Source organism: Malus domestica, chromosome 13, assembly GCF_042453785.1.
Source record: "Malus domestica chromosome 13, GDT2T_hap1".
NCBI lineage: Eukaryota > Viridiplantae > Streptophyta > Magnoliopsida > Rosales > Rosaceae > Malus > Malus domestica.
In genome coordinates this window covers 24,935,875-24,950,559 of record NC_091673.1, presented here as the reverse complement: position 1 = coordinate 24,950,559, position 14,685 = coordinate 24,935,875, and the positions used below count along the sequence as shown (strand labels likewise).

General features: G+C 37.3%; 1 protein-coding gene and 1 pseudogene across 1 annotated transcript; one reads left to right on the top strand and one right to left on the bottom strand.

The window, feature by feature from the left end:
- Positions 1 to 2,347: 2,347 nt before the first annotated feature.
- Positions 2,348 to 7,374, bottom strand: LOC103424192 (nucleotide-sugar uncharacterized transporter 1-like). The gene is made up of 7 exons (XM_008362279.4): positions 6,911 to 7,374; positions 5,698 to 5,849; positions 5,389 to 5,594; positions 5,192 to 5,285; positions 4,339 to 4,505; positions 4,079 to 4,249; positions 2,348 to 2,908 (listed from the first exon to the last, which is right to left on the bottom strand). The coding sequence occupies exons 1-7, from the start codon at positions 6,981 to 6,983 to the stop codon at positions 2,635 to 2,637; spliced, it is 1,137 nt and encodes a 378-aa protein (XP_008360501.3). The 5' UTR covers positions 6,984 to 7,374; the 3' UTR covers positions 2,348 to 2,634.
- Positions 7,375 to 9,821: 2,447 nt separating this feature from the next.
- LOC108171049 (uncharacterized) lies at positions 9,822 to 10,325 on the top strand (annotated as a pseudogene).
- Positions 10,326 to 14,685: the final 4,360 nt, after the last annotated feature.

The following is a 14,685-nucleotide window of genomic DNA, read 5'->3' as shown; positions in this document are numbered from 1 at the left end:
TTGAACCACCATTTATCCGCATGTATATGCCTGGCTCCACTGCGGTTCACTCCGTTGATGCTGCCCTCCAAGACAGAGATATGTTACTACGTCTGCTGCGCACAAACTTGCAGATGGCACAAAACAGAATGCGGCAGGTCTATGATCAAAAGCGAACCGAGCGGGAATTTAGCGTTGGCGATTGGGTTTATCTCAAGCTCCAACCATATCGCCAACAATCAATAGCTACAAGATCAGCTAACAAATTGGCACCCAAGTTCTATGGACCTTTCCAAGTTACTCACCGTATCGGGTCCGTTGCTTATCGCCTTCTCCTACCTTCAGATTCCAAGATCCATCCGGTCTTTCACATGTCTCTCCTCAAGCAGAAGATTGGGGATGCTGCTACGCCACTTCCACAATTGCCTCCTATCGACTCCACAGGATTCCTCCACTGACAGCCAGAAAAAGTCATTGACAGAGGCATCTTCAAGAAGAAAAACAAACCTGTGACCAAATGGCTCATATAGTGGGCTGGCCTACCCGCCGAAGACGCTACCTGGGAGGTGGCCGACAACATCTTGGCCCGTTACCCCGACTTCCAGGCCTGTTTTCAAGGGCGGGGGAGTTGTTAAACCCATTTACTGGAGCCCACTACTTCCCTCCTTGCAACCGGCCCATATCAGTCCCTTTATCCTCATGACTATGTAACTAGGGTTCTCCTTTACCAGGAGTATAAATATGTAATAGAGAGGAAGAACACTTTAGGAATGAAATGAATTAAACTGCCTCTTTTCCTCAGAACTCTCTGTTTCCTTCTCGCTCTTTCTATTTCCTGCACTATTTCCTGTTCAAGTTACCATTTTTAGCTAATCTGAGCCGATTGGGTGTACCAGGGAAATCGACCGAGTTGAGGGAGTCGATGACCGAGTCAAAGGGAGGGGGGGTCGGGGGTGTGAAGAAGAAGACAACTTTTTTTTTTTTTTTTTGTAATTTTGTAATTTTTAATTTTTTTAATTTTTAATATCCAGTTAGGATCCTTATTGACATGTGGCGCCCAATCATTGTTCACGTGAATGCCACATCATCAGTTAACGGGAAACTTAACAGCAAGACTAACGGATGTATGAGACTGTCCCAAAATTAACACTTTAGGTATGTTGGGACGAAAAAAACGTCATGTACCAAATGTTGAAAATCACAAAACAGGGTAGTAAACTGAGATTTACCCTATTTTCAAAGAACAAACTTACTAAGCACAGAATTACAAGGCATAAAACATAAAAATATATATTTGTGAATAATAGTTGCGCTTGCCCTTGCCCATCCTCTTCTCTAACAGGTGGACTTGCACAAAGCCAATTACTATTTAGAGTGAATAGAAGGGCAATATCACTGCTCTTTCCCCCTAAAACCGGTGGAGATGCTCTAAGAAGCAAGCCAAAAAAGATGCAATTGTCAACATAGTCTTGAAGCCTTGTGTGGTGTATATAGATAATTGGATTAAAATGAATAATCATTATTTTCAATACACATTGCATGAAGATAAGAAAAAATTGTTATCCAACTTGAAGGTAGAAGATAAATTATTTTTTTTTAAAGAAACAAAAATGTTATTCTTACCACATATTTGTATCATCACATGTGACATCTCTTTAATAGAGTTAGGACCCATATGTATTGGTAGGTCTTACCTCTATTAGAGAGATGACACAAATGATGGTACAAATATGTGGTAAGTGTAGTATTAATTTTTTAAAAAATCTTATCAATTCTGATCCTCAAATGGTAGAATTAGAAGACACAAGTTTCATTTATGTCTAATCCCCCCAACATGAAACTCATCTATTTTGAGAATTATTCATTCCAATCTAAGTCTTAAAGACTAGACCGCATATTAGTTACCACTTAACAAAGACCACCAATGAACAATCTTAGAAACTAATAAAATTATTTTAGGAAAAACAAAGAAACTAAAGTATAAAAGAAAATTAAGATGCATGCATATTTGGGGTTATAACAAGATGATAGAATAATTGAATATTTGGGAAATTTATAAATAAGAATTTAGGGTTATAACAAGAGAGCCATAATCTAATTTCAAGAGTGAGAAAGAAAAGCTTCAGTCACCATTGAGTAATATTGTCTAGTAGTATTTATGATCTTCACTTATAAATCACAAGTCTTAGAAATGATAAAAGGAAAAAAACACTGTTATATTAAACCCCTGCCCCGAGGAAATAACCGTCATGCGCAAATTATTCTGCTGACTAAAACAAACTCACAAAAACTTAAGTAGCTACGACATCAAGTGCGACATTTCGAGCAAACAAGAAATAAATGAAACACGCGAATAAGCAGTAACCAGTACAAAGAATAACCTTGGATTCGTTAATATATATACGGTGAAATTTGCAGCCAAGACCATGCTGAAGAACCCAACAGAATCTACAAAAGGTGACCTTGCCATACAGACTAACACCAGATCAGCAGACTAACACCAAACTCTAATACATGGTATGCATGGATAGACCTTTGCCTTTAAAATCAGAATCGGAAAATTTTAAGCTAAAAACCAAAACAAATAAATGAAACAATGCCCAGCAGCTCAAGTTAGTGATGAATTAGATCTTCTCACGTATCTACGCTGATAAGTTAGACAGATTCCAAACCATAATTTCCATCGTGGGTGTTGCCGTTTTCTTTACTCAGTTTAGATTTTGGTAAAGAGGCGGCTTGCCGAGGGGAAGTTTTGCTTGATTGCAGCTCCAAATTAAGGTAAGTGTAAATGGACATTCCGGCAATGGCTGTGAAAGCCCCAGAAATACTTGTCTTGCCTGGATTGGAACTAAAGAGGTAGTAGTTTCCTAGAAGAATGACGCATGTTTTAAATTGACCAAGGACGACATGTGTGACAGCAGATGTAGCCCTGCCAAACAAGTAAAAAAATCATGTCAAAACCAACAGAACCAAGCAAAATAAGATTTTCATGCTAAAACTCACCAAGTAAAACCAAAATTATGATGAACAAACATATAGCAGTCCCATGATACATTACAACTACTTCGAACAGTTACAAACACCCAGTGCCACAAGACAATGTTTAATATAGTTATGATTAGAATTGAAGTTTTCAGTCATTTGACATAACAGTCGCATGCCAAAGTGCGTTATGATACTTGTCCATGCCCATTGCCGCATGAAACCTAGCCTAGTGTGTTTGTGTCAATCTTGTTCCGGCGGTAACATCCTCTTAAGTATTTACAAATTATGTTGGTATGTGTTTAATCCCCACACCTATTCTCGGTAGTTTCTTACAGTGGATAAATACAGCCTCCAATTGTTGCCCATTTTCAGCTACAGTTTGCACTCTTTAAAAATTCGGTTAATTATTGCTAGGTTCACAAGTGCAATGTTGCTGATATATTTTAATAGAATACCAAAAGAGGATTAGAAATTTAGAAAAAATAAATAAACAACTGAACAGCGACTTGTGGCTGCTGTGGTTGGGGAGGTGGGAGTTTGGAGTGGGTTGTTATCAATTTTTTTCTTTTATTATTTATAATTCTATATTTTATTAATTTTGAATTAGATTTAAGAAAAGTATACAAAAATTGAATGGAGTGCCTTCAAATTCGACGGCAAGCGGTGAATTGGCCAATTTTGAAAAGTTAAGTCCTTAATTTACATAAAAATAGTTGAGGAGGTCAATTTCAACTAACATTATAGTTCAGTGGTCAAACGGCACTTTAACCCTGATTTAAAATTTGAACCGCTTTTGAGTTGTAGTATTGGAAGTAATTTTCTATAATCATATCAAAATATGTTAGGTTCTATGAAAATGATACCAGGGTTGACAGGATATTCTTACCGGGAAAATGGTACCGGCAATTTGTACTTATGTTCATCAATTTGAGAGGTGACCGATTCTCGTTTTTAGTATCTTTGTATATACAAGTCATTTCTGATAGCCTACTCAGTTTTCTAATGTCAAATGTAAACCGACAACATCAGAGGTCAAAACTCTTGTATCCTAAACAACGGAACCAAACAGGCCATGACATAGGATAATCAAAATGTAAAAACAGCTATCACATACCCAAGCGCTAGAGCACCTGACCACTGAAGCAAGAAGCCAAGTATAGCGGACATGAGAATTGCCAAGGTGTTGTTGAAGTTCCAATTGAACGAGAGGGCACCAGGTGGATCTAACCAGGGTATTAGTGCGACAAGGAAAAATAGAGTGATTGGTGTTGTCTTCCACATTAACCTGCTCAACGATTCGCATTTTAGTTACAATTCAATATCAAGGAGCTTCCAGAAGAAACTTAAGGGTTTTGAAAGGAGCTCATCACTTACGCTAAGGCTGTCCAATTTTCCTGCTGTTGCAAGCTAGACCAAAGAATTTTGTTGACTGCACTTGGTATTATCCATGCTAATGCTATACAAGCACCAAAGAGATGAAATTGAAGATCAGTGACTGTAGCCACGGCAACACCAATAGATACTACCGTAAGTGCTAGAACCTGAAATTTTCATAGCAAGGAGTTAGAACAAAAAGGAGATGATGTTATAGATGACTTAGGTCAGAAATTTTGTATAAGAACAATGAATTAAAAATGAAAAAAGAAAAGAATTAATCAAATTCCATGTGCATGGAACCTATACAAGACAAGCACCCTACATATTACTGTATCAAGGCCGAAAGAATTAAGTAATGCATGCAAGATTTCCTTGATATCTCAAGAGATCTGAAATTCTGAGGTAAAACTTTTGATAAACGCAGAAATGACGCCAAGAAACAATACACTCATGGTGGACACATCAACTCCAAACCTTTCTACTGATATAGTAAATTACTTCCATCAGTGGCTAATTCCCGGGTTTACAATCTAATAAAGTTTCCAAATAGCATTTCTTTCATAATCGGTCGGACAAGTTTGATGTGAGGTCTACATCCTCCTCATTTCAGAGTCTTAAGAGAAGAAAAAAAAATATTGGGGATAGTGAAGACATTATCCCAATTTTCAAAAACATGTAACCAGATATGAATAACCTTTACAGTGACAAGTGGAACCGGTCATGAATTGTATGGAAACATTCTGTTCTACAGTCTGCTAAATCAATAACTCGGCCCGAATAGCAGGAATATAAAACTGTGTTTTATTTGCATATTGACATGGCACTTATAGGCAAAAAAGAAAGGAGCTACCTTCGAGAAAGAAACTCTCTTGTTGTACAACAAAAATTCTGCGAGAACAATTGATGGCGTAACCGCAATCTTAGACATCTGATAGAACCCCACACTGAAGAAATAGATATTAAACTCAATGTTGAAAACATATATATAATTATGAAACAGATTCTGATGACCTTTGTAAAGGTAAGAATACTGATGAAACATCTCACCTATTATACTTCAAGCTAACATTAGCAAGGCCAGTAGAGAAAGCCATAACAAAGCCAAGAGTAAATAATGTAGATAAGCGGGTTGTTTTTGAGGGACATGCAGGGAGGATAGATAAAGCATTTAGAATGGCCATCAACAACCAGCTTACTACATAGTGGATAAAGGTGAGAAATATAGGAAACTGGAACCCAACAACTTTGAGCACCTGAAGAAACACAAGCACGTAAGTTACCAGCCGGAAAGCTGCTGTGTTAATATCCAGTCAGGCAAAATGTGGATAGATTAGAATATAGAGTTCAAATACAAACCAATTTGTTCACAAAAATTATGCCAACAGCAATTACAAAATTGAAGGTAAGAGCAGTGGCAGGGCCACATCGCTGTTGTTGTTGACGCTTTGCACCATCGGCTGAGCGGAATTCATTAAAAAGGGTAGATCTTAAGTCTTCTAGAGCTCTTCCTGAGTTGATGTACAGAAAGATTGAGAAGAAAATAAACGATGTCATTAAGCACACATTACAAATGTATAACTAATTCACATTTCCTAAAGAATCTAAGTCCAGTTATAATACGATATGGTTGTCCTAGTGACAGAACTTAACAAACTGTAAAACCTACTTACGAAAAATAACAAATGTGCATCCATAAATTTTACTCATCATAAAAATAATGAATATGGTAGTCATTTATAATAAGGAAAACTAATGAAAAGGGCTAGAAAACTTTGAGTTTTAACGATAAGGACAAAATAAAGGGTAAAGTGAATAATAACAGAATTGACTTTTTGATGTAAAAATGTGGTTTTTTATTAAAGTGAACATTACCATGAGCTTTTCGTTAAAGTTACCATTAAGACTGGAACAAGGATAATATAATTTTCTTTAAAAAAATTAAAATGGATGAAATATGCTTACTGAAAATTTCACTCAGGAAATCCAAATCAAAACAAAATCATGAAATATGCTTACTGAAAATTTCACTCAGGAAATCCAAATCAAAACAAAATCAGTAAGCATAAAATATATAAAGAAATTTATTGACTCGTTTCAAACCAAACTGCAATATAAGTATAAACTGCATCAACAAATAAGAGATATTTGGGTCTAATTATTTCTTCCTAAGAAAAACAGTGGTGAAGATTTTCAATAAATAGCTCATGCAAATCAATCTATGTAATCAATAAGTAAACAGATATTAGAATCTGCAAACAAAAATGGCAAAACTCACATGCAACTTGTTGAATCCTTAAAACTGGATTCAATAAATTATGACTCACAAAAATGAGAAAACCAGATCAACCAAACAAAGTGACCCTTCACTCATAGCTGTGCCTAATCAAGTAAAGTTGTGAAATCAAGCATATTGGATGACAAATACAATCACTTTAATGGGCAAAAATGTGAGGTAAAACCCCCAAAAGGGTCCACATTTCAAAAACAATAAAATCAAATAATTTGTTTTAAACTAGCTGCTAGCAGTGAGATTGGATTGGAATTTGGAATTAGAAGTGGCAAAAGTTACCTCTTTCACCAGCATCACTGTCCTTGCGCTTGAGAATCTTCCTAACGCCTTTCCTCACAAAGAAGTTTAACATTTTTATGGATACGAAGCATTAACCTTTCGATTTCTTTCACTCCCTCTCTCTCAGCAACAATGGTAACGGCTCTGTTTATGGGTTTGTAGAGAGAGAGAGAGAGACAGAGAGGGCCAGGGCCAGCAGCACAGCAGGAGTACGAAGTTTGAGTTTGGAAGAGAAAAGACAAGGGAATTAGGTAAAATGGCGAAAAGGGGCATCCATTTGTGAGACAGAAGAGAGACACGTGGGTGAAGTGGAGAGCGGTGATGGCGGAAATTTGAGTTTGTCTGATCGAGGTCGAGGTCGAGAGAGAGAGAGAGAGAGAGCCAAAAGAGATTGAGGAAATTACGCGTAGATCCTATCCCACCACTCCAGACCAGGGTACCGACAGTTTAGCGGTGTTTATTATGTTTTTTCTTTTGTCAGGAAGGAAAATATTTTGGTCAATTGTCAGGAAGGAAATTTGTCAATCAACGAATGTCACTTTATCTCAACAAAATTAAAAAAAAAGAACTTTAACGAAATACATTCGGTACTGTTCACTTTAATAAAAAAAATTATATTTTTACACTAAAAAGTTAATCCTGATACTATTCATTTTACCTTTTATTTTGTCCTTATCATTAAAACTCAAAGTTTTCAAGCCATTTTCATTAGTTTTCATTTTTAAAAAACTAGGGTAAGTTATAAAAAAAGGGACCAAGATCCTCTCCTGAGCTAAGGATGAGGATCCTCCTGATAAAAAAATGTGGGCCGTTGGATGAAAATCCAAAAGTTACAAACAGGAGGATCCCTTTAAAGCTATAATAATTGTAGCCGTTGGATGAATCTAACGGTTCACACTCCTTGATTAGGAGGATCCTCATCCTTAGCTCAGGAGAGGATCTTGGTCCACCAAAGTACCCCAACTAGTGATCTAACTACAATGTCATATCTTATCTTTAAAACATTGTAATGCCATACCTTACTATATAAATTTATTGCAATATCAGAACTCTATCTGTTTGTTTGTTCATTTCTCTGCTAAATACTAATGTGGAGTTCCATGGTGTACCGCCACGTAATTTTCTAGCAAAAAATTGTCCTTTTCATTTATGAGGAGGACCTTCAGATTAGTTGGTGGGTTTGTGAGAGTTTGTTGAACATCTTTCTCCAATTAAGCAGCTTCTTTGTTTCTCTTCTTCCTCGATTTTCCAAGTTACCTTGTATACAATGGAGTCAAGATTGGTGAGTTTTCAGTTTCCTCCCACAAGGACATGTCTTTCATTGCATTATCAAATGAGAATAAAACTCCGAGTATCGTACCCTTGAATAGTAAGCACCCACATAAACCTTAGGTTTTTCCCTCTTGAAATTGATGACAGCTATTGCATGGATGTAAGGTGTTCTTGTTAAGCCATATTTTCTACAAGAGCAAGCCTTCTCAACCAAGTCAACCACATATTGATCCTCCACTCTAGTATCCACTTGAAATTTGGTCCCTTATAACCATTGTGTAATGTACTTGCCCCTTAAGAGTTTGGCTTCCTCCAACTTCTTCTTAATCTTGGGACAGAGATCTCCTACTTGCTCATCATTATATCTCGCCTAATTTGAATTCTTTTCATCAACGTAATGTGAATCATTTGTAGCATTATCACAATGGGCTTTTACCTTGGCACCAGTATGATTGCATTGAAGGATTCACAAAGATTATTTAGAAAACATGTCACACTTTGGATGGGGTTCTCACACAAAATCGACTATTTTGGTTTACAATATCCACATCATCAGCCGACAGCTCTAAGAACCAACACCAAGAAGCCTTATTCTCTATTTCCACCACTGCATTAAACAATAACCTATGTCTCATCATTTGGATTAACCCCACAACACACAGCAATTGCCTTCCATGTAAAACCTTTAAATGGCACCCCTCTAAACTTCTCAAAGGTCTACACCTATTCTTAAAACCTTTTTTGCATACCCCAAGCAAACATTTATTTTTTGGAACCTTAGCCCATCCAACTTCAACTTCACAGTGCTTCCAGGGTTAGGTTAGTCCTCCTTAGTTCCTCAGTAAAATCCCATAGTTTTGAGTATTGGTTTACATGTTTGCTTTCAATAATCTTCAACGCCTTATCCAGTGCCTTATAAGCTTTCATCCTTGTCCACCCATGATTCCACTCGGATTCCACAATGGCTAAAAAGGAATCCACATGCTATGTGGAATTAAGCTTTATCCGATCCAAGTACAATCTGTCAACAAATGAGACCTTAAATTCTCATTCACCCAAGTCCTTCTACAAGTGTGGTGATCAAGTATTGTCTTTATGTATGTTGTTTCATCCATGCATCTTTCCAGCAGCACACATCCAAGGATAGTCTTGAATTGCACACTATCTCTGAAAATAAGACCTAGTGTAAGTTGTGGATTCTTTATGTCTGTTTTCTCATTAAACTCTTGATAATGCTTTTTTTTTTGCCTCATTCCTCATAGTCAAAGTGTAGACTCTCTAGATCATCATAATTATAATTTGGGTTCATGAACACTAGTTAGTCCATGAAAGAGATTCACTTCCCCATCTCCATCTTCTTCAACCTCTTCTTGCATTTGACGAGACTTGAACCTAAGACTTCTCGCTTACAAGTGAAAAAGAATCCCACTATACCATTGTACTAAGTGGCTACTACAATTAATTCAAAAGAAAAAAAACCCTCACTAATGTTGGTCTTTGCATACTATTAAAAACCAAAAATGCCCATCCCCAACTCACACTCACGAGTCACAATAGCCATTTCCCCACCCTGATTCTCGACTCTCCATACCGAACCATCCTTCCAAAACCCCAAACCCAAAAATCTGACTTGTACAAAATGCCTCCAAAATTCGAGACCCAGCCTCCATCCACCGCCACCACCACGCCCTCCAACCCATCCACCACCTTCATTGACCCAATTATCCTCATCCTTTGGATTCTCCCCTACAGCTTCCTCCAAGTGCCCTGACTCCGCCTCTAGCTCCCAACCATAACCCTCCCCTCACCCATGATCGTCTATGCCTTTGTCCTCCTCCCTTACTTCATGGTTGTCTTGGCATCATCTACGACATCATCATCAAGCCCCCAGGCATCGGATCAACTGAGGACCACCATTTTCCCCGACCGGGTCAACGGACAGTACATAAATCGAATGTCTATATTCCGGGTTCATGTTCATTCTGGGTGGGATCGGCATTGTGCACATGGACTTGCCCGGGATCGAAATCGTGTAAAAAGTGTGATAGTGTCGTATGCTACTGCTGGGATTTCCTCTGTCGTTCTCGCCTATGTTATGAGTATGCTGCTTATTCGTATCAAGATCCCAGGTTATCTTTATTAACTAGTTAATTAGCAGCTAAATTTCAGTTTCACATTCCATATGGTTTATTTAAACTATGATCATACTTTGATATATCTATATGGTTCATGATTTGCTTGTTTCCGATTTGCTTTCGTTTCTTGCTTGTTTGTTAATTGAAGAAGCATGCTTTATGTTTATGTGCTTTCATAACAATAATGTTTGCCTTGCAACTTAAAGAATGGTAATTTTAATGCAATTGAAGAAACGCTAAAACTTAGGCAAGTAAGGGGCGGGAGGGGTCAGTTAACCCTCCTAATTTTAGCAAACCTCCATGGAAGATCTAAGTGCTGCCCATTTGAAGCTTAGAGTTAACCTTGAGATATGCCCTCCAATTGCTCGATTTAATGCCTTAATGAACATTGGACAGGGCAGGGCATTGTGTGCAGCGTGGGTGAAGGTTGCAGCGCTCAGCTCCTTTGCTTTTGATACAAAGTCTCTTTTGCTGCTGATGCGCAACTTTGCAAGCATCTAACCCAGGTCATTTTATAAGATTTCTTAATAATAAAACTTGGCCACTTAAAAATTAAAAAAGAACTTAAGCCTTTAGTCTAGACATATATGAACCCAACTCTTTATAATCCTAATTTCTATCAAATCCTAACCCAAATTCTAGATCTTTAAAATTCCAATTTTCCTTGTATTAATAATGAAGCTATGATACAACATTTCAAAATATGGAATCGCATCATGAACAATTGTCGTTTGTAATGAACAATTGTAGTTTGTAAAGTTATTTATTTCATGAATTATGAATGATGGAGTTATGATTTAATTTTTAAGTCTATTTATTTGTCTAAGAAATGTTTGCCAGTTTTACATGTGACCTCCAAACAATTTTTCTAGATCCACCATTGACCGAAGTACCCCTCATTGTCTAGATTAATCGCTCTTGATCATATCATATCTATACTTCACTATCATATCCATGTTAACACTTGATGCAGAGTATGTGTTTCCTAGTTTACATGATGCTTATAGGATTGTTAAGGAAATGAATTAGCAAAATAAGGTGTGTAAGAAGAAAGTGTATACGCCTCATGCTTATTTGAGGGAGGCCAAATCCTTGAGTGCTAGGGTTCCTTGCATCTTTTATAGGAAACAACAATTAGTGGTAAATGAAAACGGAGGAAGGGTTCTCTAACACTCTTAGCCTTGTTGTACCTGAATCATAAATGCTTATATGATCAGATTTCAATGAATAAAAATATATGAATACTTTATGTCATTAAATAACTTGTCAAGATTTAGGTTTCCAACTATGTAACAATTTTAATGAAGATTTTTTTTTTGTTTTGTTTACTATTGTTCCAGATAGTATTATAACCTTTTGTTTTTCTTTTAACTTGGTGGAGTCTATTCCATATCATATATGTACCTTGTATCCATATCCATGTTTCCTAGTGTCTAAGCAAGCTGCTATTGTTGCTTATTTAAAAGTTCAGACATTCTCCATAGCTATTACATTTGATTTCCATTGTCCTCAAAACTTATACCTCTATGGCCTACAGTGTCACCTTGCTCAGTGATGAATTGTACCTATTTCATGAATAGTATTTAAATTTCTTGAAATCAAAGAAATATATATGGCACGGTTCATTGCCAGTGCAGGGTGATTGCTTTCTCAATTCCTGATGAGAGAAATGTGCAGCCATTGCACGCCTCTCATGTCTATCCTTAGATCAAGCTAAGAGCTATGGTTTGAAGAAACTTTACTTGTTTTCACATTTTTAATGGTTTTTTTTACTTTCTTTTTTATTTTTTATTTTTTACAAATGATAGAATAATCTACACTAAATTCATGTAAACTACAGAGAAGGGGAATCGTTCAAGGAACCGCAAGTGCACGGGCGAATGTTCTTAACCAACTGAGCTACAAGCCACTAGTAAGTAAAATTTAACACACAAAAAGTACAAGAAGAAGAATCATAACCTATATGAACTCTCCTCGACTACCCCAACTTTCATCTAGCAGATAGACAATCAACTAGAAATTTCCATGTTGAGATTTCAAAAGAGAATCTATGACAACCCGTCCCTACTTTTATGATTTTAATAATTTTAAAAAAGTGAATTGATGAAAATGCCCTTTGAAGAGAGATTGTTGACTTTCGTAGACCGTTATTTTATGATGTGTACAAGTTACTATTTTACTGTATTCTCGAAGTACTCGATGATACGAACGTGTAAGCGCAAGCGAATTCGGAGTTGCAGTGGAAATTTTATGAAACTAGAAATGTAAAGGGCATTTTAGTAATTTTACGTTTTCAAAAAATATTTTTTGTTTAGTCTTTTATGGCTTTGTTTTGTGAGCTAGTGGGGCCCACACCAGTCCTCCCCTCATTACCGTGTCTCCCTTCTTTCTGGAGCACCATCCCTCTCTCATTTTAACCTCACTTTATTCTTTCTCATCTAACTCACTCTCTCTGTAAACCGAAAGGCCGCCCGTCATCACCTTACCACCTGCCACTCCGGTGACCCCCAAGCCACGAAACCACCATTACTCCACCAGACCACTTATATATGTCCCTCTCTATCTCTCGTCCTACATCTCTCATCTCCGTCTTTCTCTTGGTAAATCACCACCGAGACACCGGACCAATATTTTTCGATGTCGTCTCCAATTAGCTCCACCAAGCTACCACCTGGGTACTTTCTCTTTTTCTTCCTCTTGTTAATTCCCTCACATTATATCTCTCGACACTCTGTTTAGGAGTCGAGCTCTATTTGAATCCGAGAGATTCCGACGACGACATGACGAATCCGACCAAGGTAAGGGTCGGGACCACCAGATTTGTCTTCTCTGTCTCATTTTGATGATTTATGAGTCATTATACATGTGTTTTGGGTGGCGTTTTGGTGCATATCAAGTTGGAGGGAATCTCCCCAGTTTCTCGGTGAAGTACCCGAGCATGTTGTAGGTTTCTCCAGCCATTTTCTGGCCACGGCAGTACCTAGTGATGGTAGATTTCCTTCCTTCTCTTCTTAGGCTTTAATTTGGTTGGTAAAATGTGAAAAATAGTTGAGAAACCAAGCAAATTGGACCTCATTTTGTCCTCCGTCGAGATTTCTAGAAACTGACGGTTGCAGAGGTGCAACCCGTGACTGAAACCTGGTCGACCTAACCCGAAAAGAATAAAAAAAATGGCCTTAGGCCCAAAACCCAGTCTAAAATCTTTGGCCTAAATCTTTAGCCCAACTGGCCCAATCCTTTGGGCCATTATTCCACCCAACCAGTTCTGAAATGGGCTCAGAATATTTTGTGTTGACCTTTACAAAATTTTCTCGGAAATCTTTCTAGGGTAATTTCGACATCCTGATTCCATTTTTGACATCCATTTAGTGAAAAAAGTTTTAACGTAGTTAACCACCAGAGCGTCTTGGTTGACTTTTAGGGTTGATCGTTGACTTTTTATAAATTTTGCATGGGACCCTTCTTAGCGTATTTTGACACTCTAGTTTCGAATCTGCTGTTCGTTTCTCCAAATTCAAGCTTTTTAATTGAGTTTTACTAATGAGTCCTAATATTATGCTTATGTGCGATTATTATCGGAGACTCCAACTATCCTAGCTCGAATAGCTGCGGCCTCGCAAGCATCTGTGAGTGGGTCTTTGCTTTTAAATATTATATATTTATTTAGTTTCCATTTATACATTTGAAAAAAGAATTTCCTACGTTCGCCTAGATTAGACTAAAGTTTATAAGAATTAGCAAAATAACGGAAATTACGAAATTATCCTAAATCTTACGGGATGCATAGGTATGTGTACTTTTGTGGGGCTTTAATTTCGACCATGATTAATATTTTACTTACTACTATTATATCGATGGGAATTATTGTGGCACGACTTTATTTATGTTATCTGTTCATCGTTTGCTGCACAGGTGTTAATACTCGCCCATGCCAGGGCTAGTCTTTCACGTGTATGTGCACATTGCACTGTACGCTTACTTTGGATCCATTGTAGGTGCTAGTTCTGTCCTAGATTGCTATAGGCAATTAGGACTCATATGTGCTGCACATAGTGCCAGTCTTCACATGATTGTAGTACCAGAGTGTATATTATTGTTACACCCAGTCATTTTCATGTAAGAATATCTCTGCATGAACTCTTGTGTCAACATGTGTCGATAAGCACTCAATATGATATGTTTGCTGATGCGAGATTATGTGATTACGGACATCATGTGCTTACTTACGAAATATTACGCCGTATTGAATTCTTGTGATATTGTAGGCTACGGTAAGTATTTTCTTACTATACGTAGGAGGTATATTTTGGAAACTATACTTGTTTTACGATGAGGGGTTATTATGTTTTCGAAAAGGTTTTTACAAAA